At 43.8% G+C, this 14,243-nt stretch overlaps 1 protein-coding gene across 1 annotated transcript in view; it reads right to left on the bottom strand.

The window, feature by feature from the left end:
• The window catches only part of HDAC4 (histone deacetylase 4), a 227,995-nt gene that overhangs the window by 49,575 nt on the left and 164,177 nt on the right, over positions 1–14,243 (bottom strand). Inside the window, 5 exon segments of the mRNA XM_080347184.1 lie at positions 114–177; positions 179–301; positions 2,178–2,435; positions 10,334–10,563; positions 13,960–14,158. Of these exon segments, the coding sequence (XP_080203310.1) occupies positions 114–177; positions 179–301; positions 2,178–2,435; positions 10,334–10,563; positions 13,960–14,158 (874 nt within the window).

Genomic DNA, 14,243 nt, shown 5'->3' with positions numbered 1-14,243 from the left:
AATTGCAGCTCCCAAACAGGTGGCTTTGCAGGGACAGTGCAGAAAAGCACAAAATAAGACAAAACAGTAACAACAGCTCCACGGCTTCAGCCTCCAGTGCCCCAAAACCTCACCTGTTGTGAACCTTGGCTTAGTGGGTGGCTCCTGTACGGACATCGGGAAGGTGGCCGAGGCGGGGCGAGGACTGTGCACGGGACAGGGGCCGATGTCCTCCGAAAGAGACGGGCATGCCGGCTGCCTCCAGCGACGCCTGGTAGTTTCTCAGCTGGTGGATACGCTGCTGCTCCAACAGAAGGGCTTGCTGCAGGGAAGAGAAGCAGGTAGTTGCTAAAAGTGCGTGTGGTGACTTCATAAGAGGGGTATGTTTTGAGTTTTGGAAGTTTGCAGGCTTGAATTCTTTTCCCTGATAAATAAGAGCGCACGCACATGCAGCAAATGAAGATGTGCACGTTTCTAGAGCAAAGTCAGGCAAGTGCGGTGTGTTCAAACCACAGCCCTGAAGCTGGTGCAGGCTGGCAGGGTCATTAGCAGAAGGTCCTCGCCTTGGGTCTGGCCACATCGGCCTCCCCCTGTGTCTCTCCACCACTGCAATGGTGTATTTAACAGTGTGATGGACTAGACGAGGGAACAAGTCCAGCTCAGCTAGACCCCAGGCACGAGAAAGAGTTTTCAGCCACGTCGGCTCTCTGTGCAGCCACACAATCAGCTGAACAGGCTCTTGGTCAGAAGGAATGGCTGTTCCGCCTTGCCACACTGCAACCACAGCCTAAGGACCTTCCCATTTACTCTATTTATTCCCTCTCCTCTTCGAGGCAAAATAACTGCAGAGGACATAATATTTTCAAGACTCCTCAGATACATCCATGCATCCAGGACTAGGGTGAGTGGGGCTGTAGTTTCAGGGGAACAGTATCACTGTGGTCCATCACTTTGCGGCACGTTACATTTATTTATTTAGGCAATGAGGCTCAGATGTGACTGTATAAAATCAAACAAGACTTTGTACAAGCACGGCTGGCAATGGCGTTGATCTTTCAAGGCAGCGCTGTTATGAAGATAACACCGCTGAATAAGGAAATGAAAATGTTGCCTCTGAGCAACAACAGCCACCGACATTCACAGGGGACGCGCGAGTCAGCTCCGCAGGGCTGGGGAGACAGCAGCAAGATGCAAACGACTCCGGGGAGCAACCAATTTGCACCTGATTCACAGACACAGCAACTGCAAACCTGGCACGAGCCCGCTTTCCCTAGCCAAGGGCTGTGGATTTACTCAGAGCTACACCCTGGCATGGCTACAGCAATCTGCTCTTGGCTGCAGATCCCGTGCGAGGATTACGCACGGCTGTAGGTACCGTCAGATCCTGAGTGTTAAGGATGAGCTGAGCGCTGATGCCTTAGGAGAACTGCAACCTTCTCACCTTCCCTAGTGTTACCACAACAGGCAGCTTCTGGGAGACTGCCACGGAATTGGGAAGATTATGCTACGCTACATTGTTCTTGGATTTATTACTTGCAATCCACAAGCCTCTAATGTTTACCCTCAAAAGTGAGCACAGCTGCAACCTCTGGGATCTCTAGTTCTGAAGAAGGAACCCCCTCCAACGAATCTCATCCTTTGTTCCCTTACCCAGCCCTTCTCTGGGGCAGTCAATTTGTTCTAAAACATAAAATCCTCTGCTAGTATTTAGCACTTAAAACTGCTAAAACACTCTTTGTCCTCTCAAAGAAACAAACAGAAAGTGGTTCAGCGGCTGCAAACACATGGATCGCATTTTGTGCAGGTGATCCAGATTCTCCTCCCTGAGACTTCTGAGTTGAATCTTTGAATGTCCTGAGTTGGAAGGACCCACAAGAATCGAGTCCAACTCCTGACCCTGCACAGGACAACCCCACAGTTCACACCGTGTGTCTGAGGACGTTGTCCAGTCTCTTCTTGAACACTGTCAGGCTTGGGGCTGTGACACCTCCCTGGGGAGCCTGTTCCAGTGTCCAGCACCCACAGTGACTCCTGGGAAGGACAGCACTGATCTTACCTGCAGGTTTCTTTACGTAGCAAATCCTCAAGACGTGGTTCCCCCTAGTTTCTCCCCCTTGGAGTAGTATAAGGTGACTACCAAGAACCAAATGATTTTCTACAAAGAACTAAGCCCCCAGATTGGTATTTTGCAAGCTCACCTGACGGAAGAGCAGCTCCTGCTCAGCCTGCCTCTGCCCAGCCTCCAGCTCCTGCTGTGGCTCCGCTTCCTCCTCATCGCTCTCGATGGGTTCTTGCTTCACTTGCACCACGTTGGCCAACCCTGGAGCCTCCTTTTGGCTCGCGACTCTGTCGCTGTACGGCTCCTCCAAAAGGGCTTGGTGTTCCCGTAATTCTTCTTCTGTCTCCTCAGGGTGGCTTTCATGCTGGCGAGCTGGTTCGTTGGGTTTTGATATAATCTGAAAACAACGCAGAGGTTAACCGATAAATAAAATGTAACTCATCACAAGTAAAGTTCACTCTGTTCTCCCCAAAGAACCAACTTCATGAGAAGTGCAATTGTGAATTATAGCTTTTATCTTATAAGCTAGGTCCAAAACAACCACTCAAGGGAAAGGTCAAGTCAACCTTAGCATTAAGCACCACGAAATCCTGTGTCCTAAGTAATGACAGACTCTTCATTTTGCACTTGATTTTCCCTCTGAAGAAGTAAGAGCCTCTTGTGCCTACACACCTACGGATGTTCCTCCATTCACAAACCCACAGAGGAGAAACACAACAACCATCAATACATTTGGCAATTAAATGCTGAAAAAAAAAGAGACACAAGCCCTCTAAGAGGGTTTCTTCCACTTTGCTTACCCAGCTTGTTCTTGAATCACCCTCTCAATTTTATCTGTAAAGTGAGAACCTTTGAAAAAGATTTCTCCAAAACTTGCACTCTTATGAAGTTAGTTAAGAGGAAACTGAGGACCTATACAGAAGCAAACTGCAAGAAGAGCATCCTTCTGATGAGACCATCCTAACTAGAGAGAGTGAACTCCTCTGAAAGCAGCTGCTGAAACGAAGGGAACAATATAATTTTCACTGTAATTCACACAAGCTCAGACTTTTTGGAAGTTCATTGGCAAGATAAAATTCACAGCTCTCCATCTCAGACTGCTTATGATTTTTATTTGGAACAAAAAAAAATGCAAACTGTTTTCAAATCCAGTATAGGTAAATAAATCTATTTCCTTTCCTTAAAGGAGCTCAGGCTGTACCCGTTTCATAAGCTTATAAAGAAACTGCTGAACTTTGAAAGTTGTCAGGGCAGAGCTTTAATAAGGATTAGGTCATTGGTATGAAAAGCAATATTGATTTTAAATCTAATAAAGCTAAATCAAAACACAGTTATTGAACACATGCAGAAGGAGCGACTACTGACTACTTGTAAGTAACTTGCTCTTTGAAGAACCGTGGCTCCAACCTGAAATTAAGCCTTTTTCCCTAAATGTAGGAAGAGAGGCTCTGCCATGTAACTTAAGCAAACCTATACAAAGCAGATTTAGGCAGAGATAATACAGAGGATTAATTGTCTGCAAGTATCAGAGCAGGGACAGCAAGAGGTTGCTCATAACTACAGCAGAAGATCTCAAATAACTCAGGCTCAAAGCCTTTAAAAATGGAGCGCTGCAAGGACCAGGACACAAGGCCAAAGCTTTCCAGGACTTTGTGGATTACTAAACAGGGAACAAGCAGTTCCTTTGCCAATGGGCTGGCCAAGCTGGTAGTCAGAGCTTTAAACTAGAAACAACAGGAGAGGGAGTGTCCATCCTTGGAGATATTCACACTCAACTGCATAAGGTCTGGGGCAACCTGCTCTAGCTGCCCATGCTTGAGCAGGGATATTGGACTAAATGATCTCATGAGGTTCCTGCTACACCTAAAAGATTCAGTTATCAAGACTTCTCAAGGATTTTTGTAAGGTTCCTCCCCACCCTCCACGATCTCTTCAGTTTCATTATGTGTAATACACATTGGATAACTAAATCACGTTAAGCTAAAGGTAGCTCTTCCATCAATTTTCTTTAAGCTCTCTTAGGCTTGATTAATATAATCTGTTTTAAAGATAATTAAATCATCATAAACCATCTTCTGCTCCTTTTTCTTTTCCCTGCTTGAATCGAAGGCCTCAAGCTTTGAACTTAATACCTTTTGAACTTATGAACCACACAAGGTAATTGCTGGGAAAATAACTTACAATGTCATTGTCAAATCTAATGGAAATGAGAAGCAGTGTAATTCCCTAGAAGTTTTAAATTATTCAAACTCCATAAAAATGTAAGAATTAAATGAAAAACACATGTGTAAAATGCTACAATGAAGGTTGAAAGATCAAGCGGTCAATGACAAGGACATTTCAAACATTCAGTTTGCTCTCCTAATATAATGTGAATCTCTTGGTATGTCATTTGTTCTAGCTGCTGCAACCCTATTCTTCCTAAAGGACAATTTTGCAAAGAAAAGCACTTTGTTATGAACATATTCCATATAATACATGAGTATGTGCATCCCAGGCCCACTGAAATTCCTTAAAATTCTTTATTTTTTTTCAATTTTATGAATATGTGCTCATGTAATTTAAGAAAGTCTAAAGTAATTGAAGTGCAAGGGAATAAATAAAAAGTTAAGATAGCATTGAAAAGTCCTACAAATATATCTGAAATAGTAAACAATTAAACAATCCACCATAAATAACTTGTCCTTCCCTTAATTAGCTCTCTTGCATCCTTTGCAAGGAGGTTACTCCTCTATTTTCAAATAGAAAATACAGCCTCTGGCTATCATGTATTGCCACCGTAAAACATTGTTAAAGATGCTGCGTCTCCAACCTCGGACAGCCAACTATTTCAGTACGGAAGAAACTATAGATCTCTAGTCACAAGCACTTTTAAAAGACTTGATATAGCTGGAGAGTTTTTTTATCTACATCTTTGAAATACAAAGAACAGAAAGAAAAAATAATCATAGCAACGTCAGGTCACAATGCAAGGGAAAAAAGAGAATTAATCATTTTTTCTGTGGAATGCCTCATAAGGAATAGAGGCTGCATTTCTTTGCTAATAGAATTTCATGTCAGGTGGACTCTGGTACGTCTACCAGATATGACATATCTACTGCTCCATGATACCTTTGAAGACACAGCTAAACCAGCTAGAAACATCTGCTTAATCATTGCAGACTAAGAGTGCCCAGTAGAAAAATGCTTGAGAAGCTCCTAGAATAACTATCACTCAGCCCAAAACCATCCTGAGATAGCCAAAAAATGTGTCGGTCTTGAGTCAGTGATGTGGCTGGGAAGAGAGAGGTGACAGTGTGGAGTGGGTATGTTGGTTGGGATGCTCAGGAGACAGAAAAACACCAGCAGAGAGGTGTAAGGCAAGAGAGTATCCGCAGGGGAGTGGATGTGTGGACGAGCGCTCGGAGAATAAAACATATTGCTGTGAATTTGCATTAATTACTCGGAAATGATAGCACAAGCCTTCTCTTCTGGCTACCGATGTGACTCTTCCCACATGAGGTATTCCTTAGATTCTAATTTTTAACTTTTGTAGACTGGACCCAGCTGTGATGAATCAAAGAAGAGGGACCACCTGGAGAGGAAAAGGAGGGGGAGCAAGAAGAGATCACCCTGGCACCAGCAGAACTGTTTCCTTTCCACTGTCTCACATATAATTGGAGTTTTGGGCCTGACTTTATCAGGTGCACATCTACATATCGCCAGACCTGCAGCAACAGATGCCCCGCAGAACAGTGGCTCCTGCCAAAACCATCAAATGGCATCTACACAGTAAAAGGTGCCACAATGCACAAGGACGTAAATGCCAAGTGTCTCACACCCTGCTGAACGGCATTTCACATTCGGCCAACTGAGACACTCGAGGTTTTCCCGAGATCTTTTTCAATACGTGTTATATCCAAAATTATGTCTGGGTGTCTCTAAAACAGACTTCCCTTAAACCGTTCAAAGGGTTAACAGCCCTACCCGAGTGCTGTGCAATACAACCTAATACACTGTATTTTTCTAATATTACAAATTAAACTTTCCATAGGAAAAGCTACTCCAGGAGTCATTTGAGGCTAAACAGTTAACGCGTTCCAGAAAATCAAAAAATAAAAATCAGGAAATAGCAAGGTTAAACTCCAGGTGTTAATAAAAATGTATCCACCCAATGCTGCTGTACCAGACAAGTCGAGGCACTGTAGTCTGGTATATATACGTTGCCATATATATACCACAGTAGGAGAAACACCTCACTTTCCAGAGTGTGCTAAAAATGGAGTTTACTCAGAAGAACCATAATTAGACCACAGAAGCTGAGTGTTAATCTGCTTAACAGTACAATTCAGGAATAAAATTGAGATTATCTGTTCTAGTATGGCTTTGTGAATTATACATCCAGGGGACTGAAGCCAAAACACTCATCTTCACTACGGAAAGGTAAAAAGTTGAGCTTTCTGGCACAGAATTTACAGCAATCTCACTTGCATATTTCTCTTTACAAAGAGAATTGCTGCTTCAAGATGTATCATGCTGAAAAGCTATCACCTGTAACTCAAAATACCTGGAGTCGGCTCAGAGAAACGCGCTCTGACTTTACCTGTTTGTTGTCACCACAAGAATACCTCCCCAAACGCCACAGGGCATATCACAGCTCCTCTCATACACAAAAGACTAAAGTTTCCATCTTAAAAGAGTCTGGAGAGAAACTGTAATTGCTGAAGATGAAACAATGTCGGGATTGCTGCATATATTTATCATATGGCAAAAAAATCCCCTTCACCCAGCAGGGCTCCTCTGAAAAACAACTCCTGGTCCGTCCTCCTGTGCACCTGCGTTAATGTATAGCTTGTATTTTCAGGACTGTTTAGTATTTACTCTTTTAGGGTACATACCTCATTCAGATCAAAGGTTGCACAGGGCTCAATTAACGAGAAGTGATCCGGTATCTTATCCAGAATCTTATCTGATGTCTCAAACCCTGGTTTTCAAGATTAAGAGCTGGTGATTTCTACACGGGGTTTTGCAGTGTGATCACTAGAGCACGAGTGCTCTGCAAACATTAGTACGTCTGTGTTCACAATGGCTCGACAGCAGGCAGGGAGCGGCTCAATGACATCAAACACAGAGCCGAGACAGAGATCAGGAAACGCCACTGGATGGGGGTTTCAATATGATACGTCTGATGATGTGTTTTAGACATGCAAGCAACACCTCTGCAGCTTGCAGCCCCATTTCCCAGTCCTGCAAATGGTCCGGAGAAGCGGAGCGTACCGCTGCTGTCCCATCCGCCCTGTGGGACACGACAGACAGGAGAAGGACAATTCCTTGCCATGGCATCAAGCTGTCTTAGCCCTAAGGTCCCTTCTTTCCCTCTCCCACCCACTCCTTACGTGTCTTCTGATTTCTGCAGCAAATGAGGCAGCACGCCACCGGAGAGCAGCCTCGCTCTTACCCTTCTCCGTACTACACTGAGACTTCTTGGAAAAGAGGTACCACTTGATTGTCAAAAACTGGATCAAAAAGATGCGAAAGAAAAGAAAAAGTGAGCAAGACTTGCATGGGTAACTTGACATGTCCCATGTCCTAGCTTAAGTGCTCAGTGATAATGCACTTCTCTTTCATGCATGTCTATTCTGTCTCCAGTTTTGGGGGTCTGAATGCAAACGCCACCACGAGGCGATAACAAGAACACAGGATAAACAAGGCTGGGACCCTCATTTCCAGCTGGCTCTGGGGCAGGATGAACCATGCGCTTTGCTACACTCAAGCAATCCCCAATTTGCTGCAGACAGCGGCAGACCACAGACTTCAGAGCCTGTGCTGGAAGGGTTCACAGCCTGGGGAACACATTCCCCTCCGGTCACCCCAAGGAGCCCTGTCCATCCTTTGGACCTGTCCCACCCAACCCATCCCTCTGCTCTCTCCTTCCCTATCCAGACACCCACCTTGTCCTCGCTTGTCCAAACCCAAGTTACTGCCCCAAAGCCCTGGGCACCGCAGCTTAAATCCCCCCAGATTATTATTATTATTATTATTTTTAATGAGGAGCAAAACAACGTATTTTTCCCAAGTTGCCTTCTTGGAAACATCAAGACGTGTTTTGGCTGTAATCTTCTCAAAAATTTCATCTGATGCAGACACCTAACACGTAAAGTTTAAGGCCAAAATCTTACAGCTTGGGAAAACCACAAGCAATTGAAAACAGCCTCCTATTATCTACAGGAAATCCATAATAATTAAGTAATAGTTTAATGCTAATAATTAAAAGGCAGCAATCCATTACATTATTTTTAGTTGTGTCCTTACTCTCCTACACACAAGGGTCTTAAAATATCTATGCGTCTGGGAAAAGTCTTTTTCCATGTCAGCACTTGGATGCTATCCCATGGGATAAATTTGCCACACGCATACAGCACCTAGTACCGAAACCATTTTAACTCATTACTTATATAAATCAAACACAGGGAAATCAGTTTAATTACACTCCCCCCCCCAACTCCCCGCTTGTTTCTGCTATGGATGCGATAGATCACAGCCCGAACAAGGCTGAGATTCAGAGCGCTGCGGGAGGACTTGCTCACAGACGCTCTCCAGCTCCTGGGAGGTCCGAGTGAAAGTCTGAATGAGTTCAGTGGGTACGTCACGGCGAGGTCTTTGGATGCTCACAAGTGCTGGCAACGGGAAAGCCTGAAAAAACCTCAAACAAACAAGCCGCCGAGCTGACGTTTATTTCTGAACAAAGAAACCCTACTTAGCGCCCCGTGCCCCGGTGATCTTGGTCACCAAGAGTGTTTGGAGCAGGGGGTGAGGGACATTTCCATGGCAGCAGCAGCAGGTCCCCACCACCCCGGTGTGCGGGGCTGAACGAGGTCCAGGGCTGGCACGGGCGCTGCGTGGTGGCAGCAATCCAGAAGTACATGATTGACGTCAGTAACTTGTGTAATCATCCTGCCTTAGCTCGGGTCTATAAACAAAGTTTTAGGGGGGTTGTGTGGTGGGGCTTTTTTTTTTTCTTTTTTAAATCCAGCTTTCGGTAGTTGTATTTTCTCATAGGACTGGAACGGTGAAAATATTTGGAGAAATCTCCACCATAAATTAAACTGAAAGGTCTGCCTGCCACCAAACTTGAAGCTGGATTTGCCTGGTTCTTAAACAAAGCCACCACTGGAACTCCTTGAGAAAATCTTTAGAAAGCTTCAAAACAGTACAAATCTGAGTCAGAAAAATATCACACTGATTACAATCGATTTTCCCCCTCCCCAACAACCTTTTAATGTTGCAAGTCTAGCAACAGACTGTGCCTTTGGAAATCCTGGGAGAAAACCTCAGATGGGGTAAACATCACAGCTCCATCCAAACCACTTGTGATCAGACCTGTTGCATTTAAAAGGCAATTTTTACCTTCCCATAGACTAAAAGATCAGGATAGATTTTTGTCTATCTTAATGTATACTCAATGCAATCATCTCAAAGCAGCTTTGTTTCAGCTTCTTTGTAATATTGGGATGCCCAGACAGATGATTTTGGCTACACAGCAATGGCAAAACCTGTGCGCTGATGAATGGTGCTTTGCAACGTTCACCTGATGTTCTCCAAGAGATTTACAGAAAGCGAGATAATAAACATAGTGCTTGCTTTCCTCAAAGCAATTTTCGAATCACATCTAATTAATCTTCAAAACAACCTCTGCAGGATGCACAGCAATACCTTCCTCATTTCCAGAAGAAATGGATAAGGACACTGCAATGCTTTACACAGGGCCATGGTTTAGAAAATCTGGAGATGGGAACAGCTTTTCTCTTTCCAAAGGTAATTCCAGTGAAAAATGCTTCAGTAAACACAAATACCTCCACTTTCAATTATTTTCTGGTGTTGTCATGCCTTAAATCCCTTGCCTTTCTTTTTTTCCCCTCAAATCCATATTACTGCTCCTTCTCCCTTTCAAAATGAATATACACACAGTAGGTATTTTCCCCATATTCCTTGACAGCATTTTATATTTTCTGCTAACAAAACTGACAAAAGATTCTGATGCGGATGAACGGCAGCAAATGACAACTTTAAAAAGTATTACTGGAAAGCCAGAAATTCGAACTGTATTGTCTTGCCACTGTCTGCAACACAAGTATTGATCCTCACCTTGGTGATGTATTTCTCAAAATAATGAAAAAGAGGTTCAAGGATGAAGGCCAGTTGGCTATGGAGCCACAGACCACATACATTACTGCCCAAAAAACTCTGAAATAGTGCTGGCTAAGGTCGGTATTGGTGCTGTATGGGGAAGAAGGACTTTAAAAGCGTCGTGCCTACCTTGTTGATGTGCAGTTGCTGTTGCTGGAATTGCTGTTTGTGTTTCTCCAAGAACTGCTGGTGCTGCTGCTGGATCACTAACTGCTGGAGGGCCTGGGCGTTCTGGGGAAGGGGAGCAGACTGCGTGCGCCCCAGCGGGCGATGCTGCCGGAGTTTGTGTATTGAAGGGGAGACCCGTTCTCCACCAACCAGAGACTGTGCATGGAGGGGCAGTCCTGAAAGATACCAGTCTGAAGATAATATGGAGGAAAAAAAACAGCAGAGAAGAAAAAAAGGAAGAAAAAAAGGAAGGGAGAAAATGGCTGTTGAGTAATGCTGATGGTGACAATGATATATAACGTTAAAACCAGCCACCTCGCCATTTACAGCTGAAGCATCCTTAAAAGAGAACAGATAACAATTAATTACCATTGGATGGAGTAACACTTTGCCTTCTTTTGAATTACTTACCTGTTTAGTCAAGAGAGCCTAGGGAAATGTTTCCTTTCTTAAAATCAGCAATACCTTATGGACCTTCCCATTACTTGACGGGTGACATAAATTAAGATCACAGCAGTAGTTTGGAGAAGTTAATGTCTTACAGCTTGCCTTGGTAATGGGAGTAATCCCAGGTTCATTTCTAGGAAAGTACCAACCCAAGTTTCCACCCCGCAGCGTTCAGCAATTACACCTTACAGGGGGCTCACTGGATGGGCTGAAGGATGATGGACGTTGATGAAGCTGCTTTCCAGTCTACATCATGTAGGGAAGCATGTCTGCCCTTGGTTGTGCTACACCTTGTCCCACAGAAATGACTAGGGACGAAAACTTCCACGTGATAAACCCCTGACTACGTTTGTGTTGGAAAAAGGCAATCCCTTGAAGCATTTCAGGAATATGGGAGCCATCAGTCTTCGTTATTTCTATAGAAAGAAAGGTACGAGGCCAAGATGACAAATACCTAGAATTGTTTCCATCACTGTCCTGTGTATACATGCTAGTCATGTAATGAAAACATAGGGTTATTTTGGGATAACTTGTGTTACTCACATGCCCTTGGCAATTTAGGTGTCTCTGATGACTACCATGTGAAATACCCGTCTGAGCTCTGGTAAGGGCATGTCTTTAGGAAGGGCCTGTCTTTTACCTGTTCTTGGGGTAAGCCAGTTCTTGCTCTGCTCTCTGAAAACACACCTACACATACTTCATAGACAGCTGGGACACGCAGACATGCTCAACACAAACCCAAACCCAAGAGTTAAAAGCCGAAGATACGCCTTTACTTTTGCTCGTTACACCTTGGGATAGAAAGGCATCACTGGTGTCTCCCTTATATAGATACAGCTGCACACACTTTTAGGAAAAAAGTACTCTTGTTTTACCTCATTGTATAAAAAAATCTACAGACTGTGCAAGTGGTCAGTAACATTCAGAAATACTGCGCAGTTCAAGAGTCAGAGAAGTTCTATCTTCTCTTTCTTCAGCCTTTGGTTGAGAAGAGGGAGAAACTGCCCAGAAATCTACAGCCAGTTGAATACAGCAGTTTAGAAACACCTTGACATTTCAGTCCCAAGACTTTACCTCTTTTTTCCCGGTGATTCACAGAACTGCCCTACGTGGAAGAATCTGACTAATTTAAAAGCTTTTCTCCTTGTGGAAAAATTGTCTGAGTTTCTCCCACCCTTTGCTTTTCTGTAAATAAACATGTAAAAGGGTATCTTTCTTTATAAATGTCTGTGTGTGTGTATATATATATATATACACACACATGCACACATGTCTCTGCATGTATGAATATATGAATAATTGGGAAATATGTGGTCCATCTCCGTTATGGCACAAGCTCCTCTTCCCAAAAGTTCAAATTAAACAGCAGAGGAAGGGATCCTACACAGTTGGCATAAGACACCTTGGAACACAATCTTCCTCCAAGTGAATCACCAAGGTCCCCCTGTGAGAAAGCTTTCCAGGGAAATGTCTCGTTCCTACTCAGAACATATGTGTCAACGTGAAGGATGTTACCCAGAGTAACCTGTCACAATAGGATCGGCACACCTAAGGAATTCTGCTCTAGTTTCATCAAACCTCCACACCTACCTTCCTGCACAGAAAGAGCACGCCACCGTGCCAAATCATTTTGCAGCCGTCAGGAGGCTGAAGGCTACCAGCGGAATAAACAAAACTCCACTTTGCTTCCAAGGAAGTTAGAAGTACTAACTGTAGTTTGGCAGCCAGTCCACTTAGGGCTTTTGAGACCATGTGTTAGCTCTTGCTCCCTTTCAGTTACTGCATCTGGAACGTGTGTTTCTTCTTGTTGCTCTGTTGCATTGTGAGTATTTCTCCTAAGTGTTGGTTTATAACATGTTGTACTCACTCTGCAAACACCGCACTAGCAGGTGGACTAGAAGGAATACACTTGGAAGCAAACACGGTACGCTGTACACTGACGGAAGCTTTGAGAGAGGTCCAATAGGAAACAGAACGGCACTTCTTCCAACGTGTGATTTAAAGCCATCATGAACAGAGAAGAAAGTTTTGGTGATAGGCTAAGAGGAAAAGTCTTCTCCAATGGCTCTTCATCAACAGACCTTGGACAAAGGGCAAGAGGTGAAGAGCCATGTCACGACTCCAGGTAACCTTGTCATGCCACAGCAACCGTGGCAGAAGGAGGCAACAGAAAATTACAAAAAGGTTCAAGGAACCCGCACACACCATTTCATGGATCTGAGAGCGCTGGCTAAACACCGCACTTCTGTGCTTCAGCTTCCCCATATGTACATGCTTATAAGCTTTCCACAACCCTACGTATATTCTTGGGATTTGAATGTAAAATCAGACATGAGCCAAACCAGTGAGTAGTGCTGTAATGCTTCAGTGATGGACAACTCTCAAGAGTTTCCATTAGAAATGGAATGAAAGAAATAAAAATCAACATGTCTACAACTTATGCAGAACATCTTTTGTCCCAACGTTATACGCTGCGGAACAGAAATGCATCCTACTGGGGATTATTGCTTTGAATCAACCCTATTTATAGAAATACGCCTTCCCACAGGTATTTAATTCTGAAAATATGACACATGGAGTGATTCAAAGCAATTAACATACTGCAAATGTAACATATACAAACAAATACAATCTGTTTGGATGCTGTTGATTTTGCCACGTCTTTGCCATTTATAATAATGATGCAAAGCAAGTATTTTAATCTGAGATTGTGTAAATGCATGCCTTTCATCTACAGAACAGAAACCATCCGTGACAAACAGGAAGGGTAATCACAAGACACATTTTTGTCTCCACTTTAGATTAAAGTGGTTAGAACTCTATACAGTTTTAAATCGTGACCTACAAACTTACGCTTAACTTACGAAGTAAACACTACTTCTTTTGATTTTGCCAAAATGACAAGGCAGCTCCCCTCTTCCTCTGGATGAGATGGGCAACCTCTGATTTTGAAAATGTTGCCACTATCCAACATATCGACAAATGCATCCTGAGGGTTATATGTTATACCTATAGAACGTACAGAGGATGCAGGATCTCTTTTGGACAAGAGACAGATTTACAAAAAGCCACAACAGATGCCACTTGCTTTCTTTCCACAGCTGGGACTGCGTTTTGCACATTATCTACAGAGCGCTCACCTGTGACTAAGGGCGTTTGTGCAGTTGGCTGTTCCAGTAAGACCATGTGTTGCAGAAGAGGGTTATGTGCAGTTCCCCCGTCTCTTTCCAACGTTGTAGTGCTCAAGTAGGGAGTGAGGTGAGTGCCAGGAAACAAAGAGATCCGCTGCTGTAAGGTTGGGATAGTCAGTCTCTCTGCATCCTGCTGTGCTGATCCTCCCTGCAAACACACAATTGACAGCAGGGTGGGTTATGAGATACAGTAGCGTGAGCAACACTTCACAGAATCACAGAATGTTAGGGTT

This window comes from Nesoenas mayeri (assembly GCF_963082525.1).
Source record: "Nesoenas mayeri genome assembly, chromosome: 6".
Classification (NCBI taxonomy): domain Eukaryota; kingdom Metazoa; phylum Chordata; class Aves; order Columbiformes; family Columbidae; genus Nesoenas; species Nesoenas mayeri.
This window is presented reverse-complemented; position numbering and strand designations above follow the sequence as displayed.